Source organism: Phallusia mammillata, chromosome 8 (assembly GCF_965637545.1).
Source record: "Phallusia mammillata chromosome 8, kaPhaMamm4.hap1.1, whole genome shotgun sequence".
In the NCBI taxonomy this organism is placed as follows: Eukaryota; Metazoa; Chordata; class Ascidiacea; order Phlebobranchia; family Ascidiidae; genus Phallusia; species Phallusia mammillata.
Genome location: NC_137259.1, coordinates 19008390 through 19029622, shown reverse-complemented (window position 1 = coordinate 19029622; position 21233 = coordinate 19008390). Strand labels below are relative to the sequence as shown.

Below are 21233 nucleotides of genomic sequence, written 5' to 3'. Positions count from 1 at the left end.
ATGAAATTGATTTGCAGAATTTGAGCTAGTGATGCAAAATTACGCAAAACAAGTTAAAACGTTTTAATGTCTGCTGCAAAAATGGTGATTACAAATCCTGCTGGCTGGATTTGTAAACAAACAAAGTTGAATTTGACCCTGCAGCAGTTCAAGTTATATCGAGTGTTACGTAATTGAGCAAAAATACTATCTTGTCAAACTAACAATAGCTTATTCATACACCTGCCTGAGTAGCCGCTTTGTACATCTCAGTGGGACAAGGTGAGCCTGTAAACAGCTCGTGTAGACAAAGCACCATTGTTCCACCGCAAATGTCACACAAAACTGTTTTGCAGTCCTAGGCACTTTCGCATGTAAACACTGGTTTAACCCAAAATGATGTAATGTGTATCAAACCAGCAATGACGTAATGTGTATCGTGTGTGATGTTATGCCTGATGAATTCAAAAAATTCGAATTTAAATTTGTGGTGTTTTTGTTGGTGAAAATAAAACGTTTGTAAAACTAATAAAGTTAGTTCTGCTTTAATACACCTAAAAAAATCAATTGTGGTATGATAGAATTCAGTAAAGATACAATAAAAGAAAACAATGAAGAGATACATGTAATATATAGTTAAAATAAAGTCTTCCCAGCAGTCGTATTATTTTTGCAGAAATGAATTTTGGTCGCTTAAACGCGTTCCAGCGAATCTGGCTGAAATAACGTAACCGCAGCTTTCCCTGGCTGCAGACGTATTCAAGTGAGCAAAAGTCAGACGTACACAAACGGTATTTCGTTTGCCTGACTTTTTCTTTTTGTTTCGCAGCGGCGTTATTATAGCGGTGTTGGAAACTATTAATTGGAAGGAACCAGGACAGAATATCTCCGTTTTATGCTTCTCGACTCATCCCAGTTATAACTCAACGACACATGACTATGACTTCACCATCGCATACCTGGAATATCCAGCAACAATAAATTCTTATAAGTGAGCAAAATGTTTTTAAGAATTTTTTCTAAGCCCATGGCAATCTTTTGATTTTCATTTATTTCCAAGTTGTAGAAGCCCCACCCCGCCTCCGCATGTGACGACCATCCGATAAAAACATTGTCTTGTCGTTTCCATAAACTAACAAATTACGCAGAAACGAAACTAAAAAAATGTGTTGTAGTTGGCGGTATCTCTACAAAAAAACGGGATTTTATAACATACGTTTTGCTGTTGGCTACAAAAAGTTTTTTTTTTTAGGCTAATGTGCAGATATCTGGCGCCACCCGATCCGTCTACTTTTAGGCGCTTAAAACTGTCGAATTCTGGAGAATCCCGGGCCTTTATGCTGTCGTATTATATTCCGTATTATGGATTCTGCGCTTTAAGCGACATGGTATGCTATGGATATTACGAACAGCTTAGGGGGTTACCCTATGTGCTGTTTTCGTCGGTTGTGGCTGTTTGTTGACAAATTAAATCAGCTGAACTGAACCTTACATTGCGGTAGAAAGTTGGAATTTAGAACACTGGCTTCAATTTATGGAGTTTTTTTCCTAAAAATTGGTGGTAAGTTTAACTTATTAAAGAATTTTGTAAAAAATAGCAAACCATTTTAATATAGGAGAGACATAGGCCTATCACATATTTGTCTGACCTGAGGACATTAACTGGGTTCACACACAGGAAGTAGATTGTCACTGAGGCAGCATAGTTTTACGAGTTTGTCAGCCTTGAAAGTGACAAGCATCTGTGCCCCTGCAGGGTTCTCATGTGTATTTGATTTGGACAAAAACATCAAGGTTTTGGAAGTTTTAACTCACATAGGCAAAACTTCCATTGATTATAAACAATGCAGCTACACAGATGGTGTATTTTTGATTAAAGGAAGGTCCTAATTGTTTCAGAAAAAATGCAACCCGGACAAGTCTGGAAATGTTTGGGCTGGTGGTGAAAATTGGAATGTTGAAACCTGTACAGGACAAATGACAGAGAGTCAGATTTGGTGAACCACAGATGATTGTGTGAGTAAACAGTTGATGTAAAGAACTTAAGACAGATTATTATAGCATTCGTGACTTTGATATTTGGTATAGAAGTGTTTTACACACCTTAAAAACTATTACCTGAAAGACTGAGGTAGCATGTCTAGTTTTAATGACTGATTTCATTTGGTTTCCTTCAGCACTTGTAATATTAATGACTGGTAAAAGCACTAAAATTGGTTGAAAATATATACTGTATGTTTTGTTTAGTTAGTAGTGAGTTGAAATTTATTATTATATTGAGCAATTGCAGTTGAAGCTATGGGTGAATCCTCCAAAGCACCATACAAACTCATCTTATGGTTTGTCACTTGGGTGTCATTTGAAAACAATTGAAGTGTTGGATTTCCTGACTAAAAACAATTTAAAGCATGCTTTTTGTGTTTAAGATAGGCGAATGACACAAAGGCTATAGACCAGTGGTTCTCAAACTTTTTTTTGTTGCGACGCCTCTGGAAAAGTTTTCTGAACTTGCGGCGCACCAGCAAATAAAAGTTAATGAGGAAACTTATCAATAAACAGTTAATTTAAATCTATTAAACAGCACTTAGAGAACAATTTTAGCCTAACTGTTTTTCGACAAAGTTATAAAACTGCACTCAACACTTTCAGTGCACCCGGCAATCACGTGCGGGCTTTTGTTAATTGTTTCAATTATTGCGCACAATTGCATTGTCTTTTCTGCTGCAAGGTCTCAACAGCATCGACAACGAATTACAATGAAAGTAATGTTTCAACTTACGCACAATATAAACTGATGCACAAAAATTTACTGCTGCAACTCATGCACAATAATCACTTAAAACTTTAGCTAACTACCTCAAGCCTTTGCTAGAAAAGTCGCCTTTGTTACACTGTTATGAAGGAAGACTCCGTTCACATAATCAAGTTTAATGCCCGCGAAGCGTCGCCCCAGACACGCGCCCATCACGCACTTGCTGCTTGTACTCTCTGGTCTCGACGTACATTAACGGACAGCCGCGTTTTTGATCAAAAACTTTTGAGGTAAATTTACGTCAATCCGCACTCTACGCAAAAAGTATTTGGACGTAGATATACGTCAACCGCACTGAAACCTCATTTTTGTGAGATAAACTGAGTTCAGCCACGAAACGGAAATATTCTGCGACGCCCTTGGAAAATTGAAACGACGCACCAGGGCGTCGCGACGCACAGTTTGAGAACCACTGCTATAGACTAAAGAGTAGACCAGGTAGATATGTATACAATGAGTACAAAATAGCCTGCATTGTTTAATATAAATAACTGTGTTTGTTTAAGTTAATATTGCACCATTGCTACTGAGATAAGCTCTACTTTCAAAGTTAGATCAGATATCTTCAATTGTTAACAACATTTTTGGTGCAAAATTCTGCAGATAGTTTAGTTTGCAGCTCCAGTATTTTGATATGTAGACCATTACATAGCAGTACTGTCATGTAATCAGTTGATGGTAGCATAAAAGCCTTTTTAGCAACTAACAATTTGGTTATCAAGTAAAGATTGTTAAAAAAACAATTGCATTTAATTAACCCCAATGTTTCAAAACTAGATTGTATGGTGTTTAATTATTTCATTAAAATTGTGTTTTATTACAGGGCAAGGCAAGAAGATTTTACCCTTAAAATCTGGAAAAGTTAGATGCAAGGGAAGGATATGTGTAATATTTGAAACTTTAACCTTTACACAGCTATAGATTACATGCAATCTGCTTTCTGCATTCCACATCCAGCACATTAACCAAGATATGACCGAAGGTTCAACATAATAAGCAAATCTGTCTATTCCAACTGTTGTGTGATATTTAGATTGATATATATGTCCCAATCTAGTTGTTAATTTGTGTTGCTTTTTGTTCTTATTTTAATGCAAATTGTATTGTTGTTGTTGTTTTTGTTACACTGCGTTTTTAGTGTACAATTTTTTTCCACATTTAATACTGAGTAAAAATCCATAAGCACTTCCAAATGTTGCAACAGAATTATTTCACTGGGTGTGAGGTATTTTACTGCATTATTACTGAGATACAGTTGTGGCGCTTTTCATTCTGAGTTTATTCAAAAGGTACAAAGTTAAGCTGCACGGAATTGGATCAATGGCTTGAATAAAGAATGTATAATCCGTGTTTCATTTCTATTGACTTTTTGAGGAAAGTTTGCTCCAGAAAAACAACAGGCGCAATGGGTTACCCTGGTAGAAATAGTAAATTTATAGTCAAGAGATAGGGGACAATTCAGGGAGCGTAAACTTGCTTAAAAGGAAAGCATATCAACGTTCTGTTGTTTCAGCTTTTGTTAAAAAACTTAATCACGTCACGATCCTTGACCCGTTGGTTTGAAACTTTGTGTTGTAAGCAAGCTTTATTGCGTCACTATCTATTGTTTCATATCAATTAGAAAACAATGACTATTCTTTAGTGCTAAACGATGCAGTGATTTACCTATTTCAGGTTTTTTCACATACCTTGGAAGAAATTGAGCATACGAAAGTTGTGTGTCCAATACAACTAATTCAACATTAAGTTGCGCTTATCCTATAAAAAGCAAAAAAATACAGTTGATAGTTTGTTTTTGTCTTCGGTAGCTTACGACGATGTAGCAGTTTCTTGAGTATCATGACTACCGGTATGCATAAGGTCGCTAAAAGATTCAACTAACCTTTGGTCTTGAAATCTCACTTAACAAATGCCGACATGTTCAAAGAAACATAAAACAGTTTAAAGGCTGTCTAAAACTTTTTGTGTGATACTGGCGTTCGTGCTCCAAGTCGTAAAATATAATGGTCTGGGAAAACTAGCAATATCAGTCACAAGGGACTATTCAAAAGGCTCGTTTGCAAACCGTTTGGCCTATGAAAACCGAATGATTTTATCTCAAGCCGTTTGTGTTTAATGGCCGACAGACTTAATCACTGTGCGACATTATTGTATGGTGTGGCGGTCATGCCCTTCGCGGCAAGATGATGTACGTTTCTTATTTTCGTTTTGCTCATGGCAACAAGCTGAAACTTTGCAAGCTGCTACAGTTTACAATTCCACGTTGGCCTGTGAAAATCGTTTGCGTTTGCCTTAAACCGTTTGTCATCTAGAGCCTGTAGTGCAGGGGTGGGCAACATACGGCCCGCGGGCCGGATCCGGCCCGCGACGGGATTTTGAGCGGCCCGCAGACGGTTTCTGGTCTTGCATGATAATGTGGCCCACGGCCACAGTCTTCCGCAATCCCCTACTACTTGCTTACTGCGTCAAATTATAGTTGTAACGGACAGTAACGCTCCCCACTAGCAAAAAAACTTTCCCGCCGTTGTAACCATTGCACCATACGTCCATTGTTACGACATAACTGCCAACCTTGTTTGGCCTGCTTTCTCGGTTTTCTTTCTTTCCACAGGTGTAGCCTAGTTAGTGTTTCAGCAGTACCTAAGTCTGTGGTGTATGCATTAAATTTGCTGTGGTGAATAATTTTATGTTATATCAGTTAGATTGTTTGGACTTTATTGTATTTGTGATGTTCTTGAATGTATTTGGTTTAGGTGCTCAAAAATCCGTTTTAAATCACTGGATAAATACGCGATTAATATATCGATTCAGGAATCCGGCCCGCCAAGTACTTCATTTTCCCATATCAGGCCCGCCGACTGGAGAAGTTGCCCGCCCCTGCTGTAGTGTATAGGCTACATTGGTCGACCGCACAGAAAATATTTTTAAAGCGGTCATGCCCTGCGTTCGCTTATGATGCACACCTCTCATTTTCGATTTTATTATCAGATTTTAACGATATTTTGTATGGCTTTACTAGATGTATTTAAAAGTTGACCTGTCAAAATCGTTTGTGTTTACCATAAACCGTTTGTCATCTGGACCCTGTAAATGGTATATGTGTCGAGCGCGCAAAAATCATTTTTAAAGCGTTTATGCCCTGCGTTCGCTTATGATGCACGCCTCTCATTTTCGATTTTATTATCAGATTTTAACGATATTTTGTATGCCTTTGCTGGATGTGTTTAAAAGTAGACCTGTCAAAATCGTTTGTGTTTACCATAAACCGTTTGTCATCTGGACCCTGTAAATCAGTGGTGGCCAACCTAAGGCGCATGCGCCAAACGTGGCGCATTGCGTGATTAGAAAGGGCGCATTGCCTTCTTTTGATAATCATGAAAATCAAATGAAGAAGAAGTGTTGAGATGAATAAAAATGGGCCGCACCTGGCGATCCTTCACGGTGAATCACCAGTCACCACATTTTTTGTCAGTTTACAATTGCGGCTCGTTCCGGTCAAAGTATACATAAAAACACAAGTAGTTCAACCCATTGTTACGCGATAGAGCCGCATGGACGCCATTTTGTGTCCAAATTAATACAGCAGGTATAGGGAAAGACACATCATTTAGCAAGTTCTTGCATATTTTTTTCATTAGCATTGGATGAATCAACTGACATAAGTGATGTAGCCCAGTTATGCATATTTATACGAGGAATTGATGATAATTTCAGTGTCTTTGAAGAACTTCTCAGTCTCGAGTCACTTCATGAAAAAACAAGAGGATCAGATATTTTTGACAAAGTAAAATCATGCCTAGAAAATTTACAAATAGATTGTAGTAAACTCGTCAGTGTGTGTACTGACGGAGCCCCATCAATGATTGGAAGAGTTGCTGGCACTACCACTTTGCTTGAGAAATTTATAAATTGTCCTCTTCTGAAATATCACTGTATTATACATCAAGAGTCATTGTGTGGAAAAACTTTAAATTTGCAGCATGTTATGTCACCGGTTGTGAAATGTGTGAATAAAATTAGAGCAAGAGCATTAAACAGGCGGGAATTTAGAGAATATTGTGAGATGTTAGATTTGGAATACAGTGAACTAGTACTTCATTGTGAGGTGCGGTGGCTTTCTAGAGGACAGGTGCTGAATAGGTTTTGCAAACTGAAAAAAACTGTCTATGACTTTCTTGAAGAGAAAAATGAGCTACCTGAGGAAAGAGCTCTTTTATGTGACAACAACTGGCTGCTCGATTTGGCATTTTTAGTTGATTTAACCAGCCATTTAAATGATCTAAATTTGAAACTGCTGGGCAAGAACAAAATGTTTCCAAGCCTAGTAAGTGATATTAATGCATTCAAAATGAAGCTAAATATGTTCGTCTCCCAGCTGAGAAATCAGGATTTGACCCAATTCCCACATTTGAAAGAACAGAGTGAATGTATTGCTGATAATGACAATTTTACAAAGTATATAGAAAACAATAAGTTAGTTAAAGAGTCATTTGAAAGTCGTTTTTATGATTTTCACAAAGAAGAAAACTGCATGCTTGTTTTTATAAACCCATTTTCTCTTGGTGAACAACAAATAATGAAGATGCCAAGTAAAATGCAAATGGAACTAATTGACTTAAAAGCAAATTCGTCGTTGAAAATCAAATTTGAAGAATTTTCCTCGGTCCCAAATGCATCTGACATGATCAAGTTCTGGCGATCATTACCTAGTGAAAATTTCCCAGAACTGAGAAGATTTGCTCAAAGTGTTATATGTCGTTTCGGAACGACATACAGATGTGAACAAGCATTTTCAGCCATGAAATTAGTTAAAAGCAAAACAAGGTCGCGACTGACTGATTCAAATTTGAAGAAAACAATGCTGCTCACAGTTACAGAGTTAACTCCGAACATTGCAAAACTGGCGAAATCAAAACAGGCTCAAAAATCTCATTAAACCAGGTAAATAAATTTGATCAAGTTTATCAGAGTTATTTTTTACTTAATAGTTCTTATTTCTTATTACTATCCTTCTCATGCAAAAGTTGTTTCTTTCTCTTTCTCTCTATATAAGTTACAAGAAGAAGTCATAGAAGGTGGGGTTACGAGACATTTATGGCGCATCCAACACAGTATGTTAAAAAGTTGGCGAATGGTATGTAGAAGGTTGGCCACCCCTGCTGTAAATGGTATATGTGTCGAGCGCGCAAAAATCATTTTTAAAGCGTTTATGCCCTGCGTTCGCTTATGATGCACGCCCCTCATTTTCAATGTTATGATCAAATTTAAACGATATTTTGTATGCCTTTGCTGGGTGTATTTTAGAGTTGACCTGCGAAAACCGTCTGTATAGGCTACATTGGTCGACCGCGCAAAAAAATCATTTTGGGGTTAATTAAAACTTTGGGGTTAATTAAATGCAACTGTTTTTTTCACAATCTTTACTTGATAACCAAATTGTTAGTTGCTAAAAAGGCTTTTTATGCTACCATCAAATGACTATATGACAGTACTGCTATGTAATGGTCATCATATAAAAATATATAAAATCGAGCTTATCTCAGTAGCAATGGTGCAATATTAATTTAAACAAACACAGTTGATTTATGTTAAACAATGCAGGCTATTTTGTACTCATTGTATACATATCTACCTGGTCTACTCTTTAGTCTATAGCCTTTGTGCCATTCGCTTATTCTAAACACAAAAAGCATGTTTTAAATTGTTTTTAGTCAGGAAATCCAACACTGCAATTGCTGTCAAATGACACCCAAGTGGCAAACCATAAGATGAGTTTGTATGGTGCGGTGGAGGATTCACCCATAGCTTCAACTGCAATTGCACAATATAATAATAAATTTCAACTCACTATTAACTAAACAAAACATACAATATATATTCAAAATCACAAACAATTTTCAACCAATTTTAGTGTTTTTACCAGTCATTAATATTACAAGTGCTGAAGGAAACCAAATGAAATCAGTCAATAAAGCTAGGCATGCTACCTCATTCTTTCAGGTAATAGTTTCTAAGGTGTGTAAAACACTTCTATACCAAATATCAAAGTCACGAATGCTATAATAATCTGTCTTAAGTTCTTTACATCAACTGTTTACTCACACAATCGTCAGTGGTTCACCAAATCTGACTCTCTGTCATTTGTCCTGTACAGGTTTCAACATTCAAATTTTCACCACCAGCCCAAACATTTCCAGACTTGTCCGGGCTGCATTTTTTCTGAAACAATTAGGACCTTTCTTTAATCAAAAATATACCATCTGTGTAGCTGCCTTGTTTATAATCGATGGAAGTGTTGCCCATATGAGTTTAAACTTCCAACACCTTGATGTTTTTGTCCAAATTAAATACACATGAGAACCCTGCAGGGGCACAGATGCTTGTCACTTTCAAGGCTGACAAACTCGTAAAACTATGCTGCTTCAGTCAAAATCTACTTCCTGTGTGTGAACCCAGTTAATGTCCTCAGGTCAGACAAATATGTGATATGTCTTTCTATATTAAAATGGTTTGCTATTTTTTACAAAATTCTTTAATAAGTTAAACTTACCACCAATTTTTAGGAAAAAAAACTCCATAAATTGAAGCCAGTGTTCTAAATTCCATCTTTCTAAGGCACTGTAAGGTTCAGTTCAGCTGATTTAATTTGTCAACACACAGCCACAACCTATGAAAACAACACATAGGGTAACCCCCAAAGCTGTTCGTAATATCTATAGCATACCATGTCGCTTAAAGCGCAGAATCCATAATACGGAATATAATACGACAGCATAAAGGCCCGGGATTCTCCAGAATTCGACAGTTTTAAGCGCCTAAAAGTAGACGGATCGGGTGCTGGCGCAGTTAACTTTGTGGCCCAATTGGAAGTTGCTCTAGCTTCTACCAGAACTATTGAGGTTTTAGGTTATGATATATGCAACGAAAGCAATTACGCCTTCAATGGGCCTGGCGAACTATGAACCCAATTCCCACTGTAGCGATTACGTCATAATTTGTGCAAACCTTGCAATAGCTATTTACCAAATTAGCTGGTTTTACTTGCTAAAATGCTCGAGTTGATAATATTCCCTGTTACAGTTAAAGTAGGAGGTTGTTCGACCTTGCTATCTGGTGTTTACCCGCTTTAATCGTATGTTTTGGTATTGTGCGGTAAATTTGGCGCTGTTTAGTGTGTGAGAAAATGTGCAAGCGCCAACGGCAGAAGCATAGTTGTACAGTTTAATGTCACGTGTTATGAATTTATAAAACGTACCGCTGATGTAATGGCTCATAGCAGTTTTAGTCCTACCGCAGTTAACTCTTTGGCTTAGTGTTTAATTACTTGCATTGAAATAATGTGTTGGTTGCTAGTTAAACTTGAATTTATATGTAAACGTTATTACTATTAATTTCTAACGACTTGTTTTGTTTCCCAAACATTCTATTTGAATAAGTTATATTTGAATAAGATTTTATTTGAATAAGTAATAAACAAACAAACCGAAGTGCAAGACACGTGTGTGGAGTTTCCAGGACTTGGTCCTGACAAGCCCAGGAGCTTGGGAGGTCAAGGACGGTGAAAACTGTATTTTATGTGTTGTCATCAACGTCGACCATTTTTGTTTCTCACCGTTCGTATCATGTTTCTATATCATCGTACGATCAGTTACACCACAGTACGATGTCTTTTCTTAAACGAGGTGAGCAAATATTGAAGTGCTATTCTTGGCTGATTTGTTATTTGTATGCATTTTTGTTTAACAAAAGTAAATCTTTTTACAACTCATGTTACGTCATATGCGCACAAAGAATTTTGTACCGGTCTTTCTAGACCTCATGCGCCTGACTTCAAGAAACACATAATTTAACCATAAAAACAACCAAATTGTGTAGGTACTGTCCACTAGCCTAGCCATAGGAGTATATTGTTTATGCCACCGTGCTACTACATCGCATGTTGCGCCAAATAGGCGTTTATTGTTCTTCTTATTCCTGCATGATACGCCAACTGGGCGGTCTTTATTACTTTTCTGATGATTACATTACTACGCCAAATAGGCGGTGATTACTTTCTTATTATTGCATTACTACGCTAACTATAGGCGCGTTTCTATTTATTACAAAAGAACGAACAATCGAAGCTTGTCGCAGCTTCCGAGCATGGCTCGATACACGTACGTACTTTTTATTACTTTCCCACGAGGAATGAATACTATGCGAATGATTACTTATATCAATATACTCCTGAGTACCATCTCTAATGTAAGGTTTAGTCACGACATCGGCTAGCTTGGGGGCATACCTACATTAAATCACAACCTGATTTCATGTTCTACTTTATCAAACGTATTTTTTTGTACAATTTTGTCGAGTTTAGTCAGCCAAGACTACCGCTTTAATTGCGAAATTTATTGCCTGCCCAATAATTGTAACAGATAACAATGAATTCGATTTTCAGGCGATAAATGTGCTGCTCAAAACTGCAATTTTGCCATGTATAATTGCTGTATTTGTTTGTATAAATTGTTGTATTTGCTTGCATGTAAAAAAAAAAAAATTACCAAAAACACATAAATAAAAAAATAAAATAAAAAAATAAGGAGCTTGCAGAACTTAATGTATCATTGTTATTTCGATGTACTGCTTGTTTTATTCTTGTTTCAGAAGCGAAAGAACTTTCCACTACTATTGTGATCAAGAGCAAAGAACATTCAAATTCACCATACTGACAGACACAGAATTTCAGCGATGCAGATGTCTGAAGACTGGAGACAATCAAACTCCAGAAACACAAAAACGTTACGCTCGAAATGCGATAATCAAGTTTGATAATTGGTGTGGTGTAAATTGAATGTTGTTTGTTTTTGAATGTATATACTCATGTTGTTTCAAATGTCTACTGCTGAAATTGTTAAATCTGTGCTGTTAGGTGTTTATTGTTGTGAAATTGATCCAGAAATTTTCAGAAATCAACAAATTGTCAATTGTATCATTTTTCTATTGTAAATATTCTGTGTGTCATTTTAATGTCCATAAAAACGCAATGACCATATATTGCCCATTGCCTAAAAACATGGCGTGGGGTATTTTGTAGCGATTACGTCATAATTTGTGCAAACCTTGCAATAGCCATTTACCAAATTAGCTGGTTTTACTTGCTAAAATGCTCGAGTTGATAATATTCCCTGTTACAGTTAAAGTAGGAGGTTGTTCGACCTTGCTATCTGGTGTTTACCCGTTTTAATCGTATGTTTTGGTATTGTGCGGTAAATTTGGCGCTGTTTAGTGTGTGAGAAAATGTGCAAGCGCTCAGGTATGGCATGGGTGAACTGAGCAAAGGCATCTTTGCTTCACCGGCGGATACGGTATAGGAGTGAAAGCATATCCTACATTGATGACGTTGTAAGAAATCCAATTCTAATATGGCGTCGCGCTTTAGATCCTTTACGACGTAAACATCTGTTAATGCGAGAAGAGCACCGACTTTAATCAGTAATTTTACACTGAACTCGACGAACAGTTCTGTTCCATTACCCACATTAATCTAGTGGTTAATGGTAGTCTGTCCCAGTACAAGACCTAGTTGCTGGGATTTTCTTGAGCTGATTATTGTGGCACTGGGACCGGTATCTACCAGAGCGCATAGTTGACAAATGAAAACTAATTCAAAAATTTAACAACACAAGACAAAATATAAACCCTGTGCATAGACGTAAAAAAATAAAATAACATTTTTTTGATTTTAGGTTTTAAAAACACCTAAATAAGGAACTGAGTAGAGCCATCGCAGCAAACAATTGCGTTTTAAAATGTAATTTCAGAGGTGTTGTTTTACATGGAGATTACGTTGGTTCACTTATTGTGGCTGACGCACGTGACAAAACAAACCAGCTTCCAATAGAATCACAACCATGCAGCGACAATCACAACTTAACGGTGAATTGGTTAGGTTGGAAATGCCTGCCTAGTAATTTCACCAACCGTTCACGGCACAAGATTTACCTTGTGATAAAGTTTTGAAAGAAGCCTGAGTTTTGCGCTAAATAGGCAAAACAATATCAAAAAGTTTTTTTTTCTCTTTTTTTCTTTTTTTAGGTCATTACCATTACCAACATTTTTTTGCACAAGGTAAAGTCGAACACGATTTGTTTCGCCAAAACGAATTTTAAACCTACAAAACTGATTTCAAAACAAATTTTCAATTTTCAAAACAAAAGTTCATTAAATTTGACGATTTTGAAAACAAAATTCATTTCCAATAGGGAAAATACATAGGGTAATTACCTCATTTTTTCTTGATATTGTATCTCGTACTGCAACGGCAAACGAGCGTACCTTATTATATTTGTGAAACGGTCTAATCCTTTTTCCTACTACACCTTTTTAAATAGGTCGTGACAAACTTACCCAAACCGAAGCTTGTCATCTATTTTTCGCAAAAGCTTGTTTTTATCAGATCCAACCGGAAATGTTATTTGTTGTGTTTGAAATGAGCAACAAGCATGAACTTATTGTCCAACTGTTTCCCACTGAATACATAGTGTGAACAAGAATACATACAACGACCCATACAAATTTCCTGCTAGCTTCAAGAGATTTATTGGCCCATAACAAAACGGAAGCGACAAATAGTAAACGGATACATTATTTTGAATTCAAAAATCCTTAACACTTCTTATAAGCAAATCATTCTCCCGCAAAGATTTAACCGATTTTTTTAGTGACAGTAACGTGTAAATGCAAATAAAATTGTACACAACTACTGCAGACTCTACATTGCACATTTTTACCAGCAGATTGTCCGCAGTCATTCACAGAGTTGTGTTTGCAAGCATCAACACATAGGTTTATGTGCAAGTGTAATTGCAAAGAGTTAGTGGAGTTAAAAATGATCTTTTTGGATTACCATTTTCAAAAGCAATGAAAAACACTAAATTCTTCACGCAAAACCGTCATTAGGACATTTCAAGCTAAACATTTCACAATATCAATGATATTTTTAGTGGTTTTTATAACGGTGTGATAGGGTTCAAGCAGTGCTTTCCAAGTTTCGCACAGACTTAAACACCTACAGCTATAGGGGTGATTGAAACTAACAACTTTTAACTAAATCGATTGCAAAAAACTTACAAAGCACAAGTTAAGCATTTTACAGTCTCGTTTATCGTACGCATGTGGAAAAAGAACGTTTGTGTGTAACCTGTATGGTACATGGCAACCCTCATGTAAAAGTAGCAATACACTTGATTTCGACATGATAGCAAAAATTGTAAAGCTACTTCCGCTCGATGTCGCTAGAGATCTAACGTGATATCCTGAAACTCGTAAGCAGCACGTGAAAAATCTTACTGTGATACACACCTAAGTTTAAATACCACAGATTCTATAGTCTGTGTCCACTTCAGTAGAGCATTACCGAAACAACTTTTTACTGCACATTTTCTGAAGTTAAATCAATCATTTTTTAACCCATCAAAACAAATTGCCTCTGCCAACGACAGTTGATGCAGGGATTTCTACTATCAAGCAAGCATGCATGAGAAGTTTTCACCGTACCATTCGTTGCCAAACCCATCACCGGTAATGCTGAAAGCGGATTTCTTAGGGTCATGATATCAAATTTTCTTAAGTTAAGATCGAAAACAGATTATCAGATTTTTCTGTTAAGCAAGATGAAATCCCAGCATTCTATGTTTTGTCAAACCCACGACAAAGCTTGCAGTTACATGAAAATGTAACTTCCGGCTTTTGGATTGCTATTCATGGGCTTTAAAATTTGGTAAAACTTGGTATAAGATCTTGGTTACAAGATGTACCTGAGAGAAAGGCAACATTCGCACACTAAATAGATATATTGTTACAGCAAACGGTGTAAGCGGCTGTATGTGACAATTCGTGGTTGCGGTTATTGGTTTAAAAATAATTGTTAGCACTTCAACAGCATACATACCTGATGGACACAATTCGTCATTTCCCCCCAAAAGAGAAAAAATAGAGTTGGAATAGAAGCTCTGCAAATGTCCCATATCATACCAACGTAATAATATTGTAAGAAACGAATAGTTTTGTAGATGATACACGGGGTTCGAACTAACAATGCTATTCATAAAGCCCTCAAAATACACAGTTTCATTTGCTTATGGGAAGATAAAATTTCTTGTGTAGAAATTAAACTTAAATTTAAAGCTTAACAATTGTAATTCAAAAACGTTACGCCGCTGGCACCCGAACAATTGTGGTTGGTGTGAAATTCTTCCACGATTACAGAACGAAATAGACATGCCGAAAAAACAGTTTCTGCCTCAGTGCTTTTTGCATGGGTGAGCACCCACACTATACATAAAGGTGAGTCTGGTAAAGTGAACCTGAAAAGGCAGCAAACTACGAAGGTGACTGGCGGTGAATTAGTTTGTACAAATTCAATAAAAAGTTATTTGGACAAGGTGGTGGGTTTCTTATTGAGTGTATTTGTGTTTTCAGCATTTTTTAGTTCAGCAAATGTAGTGCCTTGAATCATGGATGATTTTTAGTGAAAAAAGAATTTTCATTTTCATACTTTCAGTGTCTATAGAAACCAAAACATATTTAACAGCGGTGATGAAATTGTTTAATTTCGATTCATTGTTTTTTCTAATAATCTTGGCATTTCTGATTAGCGTTGATTGTCAACAAACCTGCAGAAATGGTGAATGAAATTTTCTTGTAAACTTTTCCTTTTACGTCTTGACATATTAAAAATCAAAAGTTTTGTTCATTACCTCGAAAGTATTTTATTTTCGTTTACAAATAATTGAATTCGTTTTAGAACCAAATGAGATACATAACTCAACCATCGCATCGTTGTCAATGCAGTTTGGTGCAAGTTCTTCATTAAATGACACAACTCAGCTTCTTCTAAACGTTTCGTGGGTCATCGATAACACAGGTACTCACAATGAGAACAGACGCGTTATTTTTTTTGGGGGGGGCACAGAAAAAATACTTTTGGTTTTAATTCATTGACATTTTTTGCAGATGGAATTGATGGATTTTTGCTGAAAGTTTCTTCAACCAGCGACAGCAGTCTTCCTCCGTTGCAACCGATACAGCCTTGCGTTCCACAGTAAGTTATCTTTTTTAATCAAAAAGTGTGCTTGTCAAATATTAGCCCTAATGCTCTGCCACGAAAATATTGGGTGCAAAAAACAACATCGACTTGTTTCGAAGTATTTAAAAACGTTTTATCTGCACTCATTGCAGTAAAATGTCAAGTTCATGAATTAAGAAATAAACAGCATTCGCAAAAAAATAATTGGTCATACTTTTGCGTATCATCTCGAAACAAAGTTTCTATTTTCCTTTCAGATCGTACATTAAAATATCTGATTAAATTAGTAAAACTGTAATTACATTTTTTGCAACTTAAATGCTGCACTGATCACAACTAAATACAGCATTTCAATTCTTCGTTTACACCAGCGGTTCCCAAACTGGGGTCCGCGGTCCTTTAGGGGTCCGTGAGGCAATTTTTAGGGGACCGCGAAGCGGTTGAAGTAATTGTATAATCTTATTTGGCGTCAGTTTGTGCCACTAAATAAGTTTAAATCAAAGTAGAATTGAGAATCAACTGTCTCCATTGCTTAACAATAGCCTTTATTGAATGACAACCATCAAAAATGTAATTGTTCGCGCACAATTGTAGTGCATTTGTTTTGTCTGTGATGTCACAAGCTGTGTTTGGATGACTTTTATGCGCAATTTTGCATAACTAGCTAAAATCCTGAAATCAACTTTCGTTTTTATGAAATACATATTTAGGCTCAAGGACCGCGAGCCCTCAAAATAATGGCAAAGGGACCGTTTTGAAAACAATATGAAAAAGTTTGGGAACCGCTGGTTTACACAATATGCACCACTATCAGTAAAAAAAACATATGACATTTTCTTTCGCAGAGAACCCCATATTTGGATCGGGGGACCGGAATGCGCTAGTTTGCCCAAAAACCCGCCATGTACTAACGATGGCCTTCAAAGTAGAGGGACCAGATCTTCATGTTACTGCGACTCATCATGCTCAGTTTACCAAGAAGTTATTGCGGCTACTTGCAATGGAACTGCACATATGATCGAGAACCAAATGTTCACTCCATACAGCAAAGTAATGAGGTTGTTTAGTTTAGAACCGCTTTACATCGAATTCTGCTTTTAAACCTGAATCACTTGCGTAAAGTTTGTTGCCCGAACCTACTATTTTTATTATCTAACTCAGTGGTTCTTAACCTTTTTGGTGTGGTTTCCCACTAAAGTCAATCACCAACTTCGAATTCCCCCTCTGTTATTTTTATGTATCAAGTTTGTGCCAAACGTTACCAAAACAATATTCTTTAAATGAAACAATTTTGTGGAGCGCTTTGGTCTGGATCCTAAAGGTATACTGCAATCTTATTTAGTTTAAATAGTGCTTCTGTGAGAGATTAAACTTTTTGGAATACTGAAGAGTCTGCTCTGCTTGCATTAGTCATTTATTGCATCACAATCAACAAAGGAAAGGCTTTTATTCGCGCACAACAGCAAAGTCATAGTGGGTTTCAGTCTTGTTTGTGATGTAACAAACGGCCTTTGGATTTGTATGTGTCTTGTTAACCTTGGTTAAATCAATCTTACATGTTGTTGCAGAAAATTTTAATTCAAAGCCGGTTTCGACCATCGAGCCCGAGTTTGCTCTTTTCAAGCTTACGTAATTTCCCTCCGAAAACATTCCCACCGGTTAAGAACCACTGATCTAACTTATTTGATTTTTTACTCATAGCCTTTTTTATTTAATCTAACTTTAGTATTTTTACCACATTTCAACTGGATAAAAGAAACCATCGTATAAGTAAAAAAAAAACAAGAAAATGTGCTTGTAATGTAACTCAACGCAGACAACACACAATGTTAGTAAACCTTAGTTTCCTTGTAAAATTTAAATAAAGTGTCAACACTGTCAAATGCTCACGTGTAAGGCAAACATACACTGTCGCCTGTACACTTGCATTTTCGATTGGCAAAGACCGAATAGAAATATTATTTCTTAACTAAAATTGTTTTAGTATCTTCGCTCGGCAACTTTCCTCGTGGATTTTCAGCAAACGTATCAAGCAGAACTTTACGTATATTACAGGTAGAAGGTTAAATTAAAATACTTACAATGTGTGTTAAGTTACATAGTACAATATTGGGCTTTAAACTTGTAAGGAATAAACTTTGGAAGGTGATTTGAGGAGAAATCTTTGGATAAGAGGTGATTTTACCTCTAACCAGAAGATTCTTTTAATGTTATGTCTTGCAGAGAATTTGTTGGGAGTCAATTTGGATTTGCAAACAACACTGACAACGTCGACTGCGCAACATCTATTTCTAGTGCAAGAACCCGAAGATCACCTCGCTTTTCACCCTCACCTTGTTGTGGTAAAACCAAATCGAAGTTACAAATTAATTGTTTTGTATAAAAATTCTTTTCACATTATAAACGAAAAATAAACATGCAAACAAACCGATTTAATTGTTTTAATTTTTGTCCCATTTTTAGATTTGTTGGGTGTGACGTTGCTACAACCCTACAAAGTCCATGAACTGACGTCAGCAAACCTAACATCCGGAACTGCAACACTCACAGTTCGCTGGCTTCGTCCAACTTCTGATTTAAACCTTCAAGGTTTTGTCGTCACAATAAGATCGTTGGATGACGTCAACATTATGATCGAACAAGGAGTAAGTTTTGGAATTGTTTAAACCAGTGGTTCCCAACCTTTCTACACCGTGGGACCGGTAAAAATGCAAAAATTTCCACGGACCGGCAACAAAAGATCGTAGTGAATGCAACAGATATTTGTAAGCTTTTTGTTCACCAAAGTTGCGCAATATAATGCAAGATATAGTCTTAGCCTATGTATTAAGGACGAAAAAAAATAACCAAAGTGCAATCAACTCAACTCAAACACTAAAACGCCAATCCATTTACATACAAAAACAATGCTTGTGGGATGTTTGCTGTTGTTTTGCTGCCAGTATGAATCTCAACTCAAAATATCAAACCGTCTCAAAAGTGAAGAATAGATTTGTTTTTCAAAAAAAATTTAAATGCTAGACACAGTTTATGACAAAACAATCATAAACGTCACAAACGCTTTATTAAACAATTTTATGAGCTACCTCAGTTTTACAGCCAAGCGTAAAATGAGTTTCGCGGGTACCAATAACTTTAGGCCTACTTATCATTCCATTTTAAAAAGTTGCTTTTAAAAAGTTGCGGTCCGCGGACCGGCGGTTGGGAACCACTGGTTTAAAGCAGTTCTTCACACGTAGTTTCACATTTATGTTTTAATTTCTTTTCCAGCCAATCGAAAGAACAGAAATTTTGGTTCCTCTTTCCGAACTTGAAAGTCCTTGTTACGACATAATGAACGGCCACCAGGTGACACTGAGCGGGTTGTTACCGGGACATAACTATAGTTGCACAGTTACGTCACAGTACGACAATGTGACGTCACAATTATACTGCTCCTCTGGTGGTTGTGAAGTTAGCAAAAAAGTTAGGATTCCAAGTATGAGCTGTGCTTTTATTTGGATTAAGCAATATTTTACAAAGTAACATTCTTGAATATCTGTTACTGTTATTCCTAGTAATTGTTATGCTTTAAAACAACGTTTCATACTTAAGTCAAAGTTTTATTTGCTTTCAGGCACATTTGCTTTAAGCAATGCTCAGATACAATCATTATCGATGGATTTTGATGCGAGTTCATCACTTGAAGATCTCCAAACACTTCGTCTTCAAGTTTCGTGGAATGTAGAACATACAGGTTAAAAATAGTTTTGCTTTGACATCGCAATCGTATATTTTTATGTACTAAAACACACCAAGTGTATACAGCAATATTTGATTTCCTCGCAGCTGGAATTGATGGATTTTTGTTAAAAGTTTCTTCAACCAGCGACAGCAGTCTTCCTCCGTTGCAACCGATACAACCTTGCGTGCCACAGTAAGTTTGCGGTCTCAACCACTGAGTAAATACCGCAACGTCTGCTTTTCAGACGCCCGCTCAAACCGCAGTAACGCAAAACGATTGGGGTCAACAACAATGCGTTCACAACTAATCGAATTTTATTGTGGGGTTAAATAACCTCAATTTTGTTGTGCAGTTTATACAGTTGAAACTAAATATTCAATCTATTTTGTATATTATTGTGTAAATTGCGTTTGGTATGGATACAAGCCAATTTATGACTGTGTAAGTTAGAAATGTTTACGTTTTTGTCAAGAAAATCAATTTACTTTGCTTGGCGGTAGATTGACTTTCAACAGGTAAAATTATAAACGGAAACAGATTTAAACAACAAAACAATTTAAGATGTATGAATCATTAGCAAAATATTATTTTGACTTTTTGTTTAACAGAGAATCACATGTATGGATAGGAGGACCAGAATGTGTCAACTTGCCCGCAAATCCGCCATGTGCTAATAATGGTGTTCAAAGTAGAGCGTTTCTTTCTTCATGTTATTGCGACGCATCATGTTCAGTTTACCAACAAGTTTTCGCTGCTAATGAGATTGGAAGTGCTCATATGATCGAGAACGAAATGTTCACTCCATTTAGCAAAGTAATTGATTATTTCACTATGTGTTTGATTATATTTATATTCTTTTGTAATTGATGTCTATAGTTTAATATTTTATCGGTACCAAACCGACTAAACCGTTTTCATTGTTTCTTTAGTACCTTCGCTCGGCAACTTTCCTCGTGGATTTTCAGCAAACGTATCAAGCAGAACTTTACGTATATAACAGGTAGAGGGTGAAATTAAAATACTTACAATGTTTGTTTAGTTATATAGTACAATCTTGGGCTTTAAACCTGTGAGGACAAAACTTTGGAAGGTGATTTGAGGAAATCTTTGGATAAGAGGTGAATTTACTTCTAACCAGAAGATTCTTTTAATGTTATGTCATGCAGAGAATTTGTTGGACCACAATTTGGATTGGCAAACAACACTGACAACGTGGACTGCGCAACATCTATTTCTAGTGCAAGAACCCGAAGATCACCTCAACATTCACCATCACCTTGTTGTGGTAAAACCAAATCGAAGCTACAAATTAATTGTTTTGTATAAAAATTCTTTTCACATTATAAACGAAAAATACACATGCAAACAAACCGATTTAATTATTTTAATTTTTGTCCCATTTTTAGATTTGTTGGGAGTGACGTTGCTACAACCCTACAAAGTCCATGAACTGACGTCAGCAAACCTAACATCCGGAACTGCAACACTCACAGTTCGCTGGCTTCGTCAAATTTCTGAGATAGATTTCCAAGGTTTTGTCGTCACAATAAGATCATTGGATGACGTCAACATTGTGATCGAACAAGGAGTAAGTTTCAAATAAATTTTATGCGTAGTTTTATTTTGTCTTGTTTACATTTTAGCCAATC

At 36.5% G+C, this 21233-nt stretch overlaps 1 protein-coding gene and 1 long non-coding RNA gene across 3 annotated transcripts; both read left to right on the top strand.

The window, feature by feature from the left end:
• Positions 1 to 1259: 1259 nt before the first annotated feature.
• LOC145204592 (uncharacterized) lies at positions 1260 to 2313 on the top strand. Of its 2 annotated transcripts, none has more exons than XR_013853509.1 (3): positions 1260 to 1367; positions 1879 to 1995; positions 2270 to 2313. It is a non-coding gene; the product is annotated as an uncharacterized LOC145204592 (long non-coding RNA). The 2 variants fall into 2 exon arrangements; XR_013853508.1 differs by having other exon boundaries at positions 1260 to 1540.
• Positions 2314 to 4630: 2317 nt separating this feature from the next.
• LOC145205620 (general transcription factor II-I repeat domain-containing protein 2A-like) lies at positions 4631 to 7727 on the top strand. The gene is made up of 2 exons (XM_080078354.1): positions 4631 to 4640; positions 6430 to 7727. The coding sequence occupies exons 1-2, from the start codon at positions 4631 to 4633 to the stop codon at positions 7725 to 7727; spliced, it is 1308 nt and encodes a 435-aa protein (XP_079934480.1).
• Positions 7728 to 21233: the final 13506 nt, after the last annotated feature.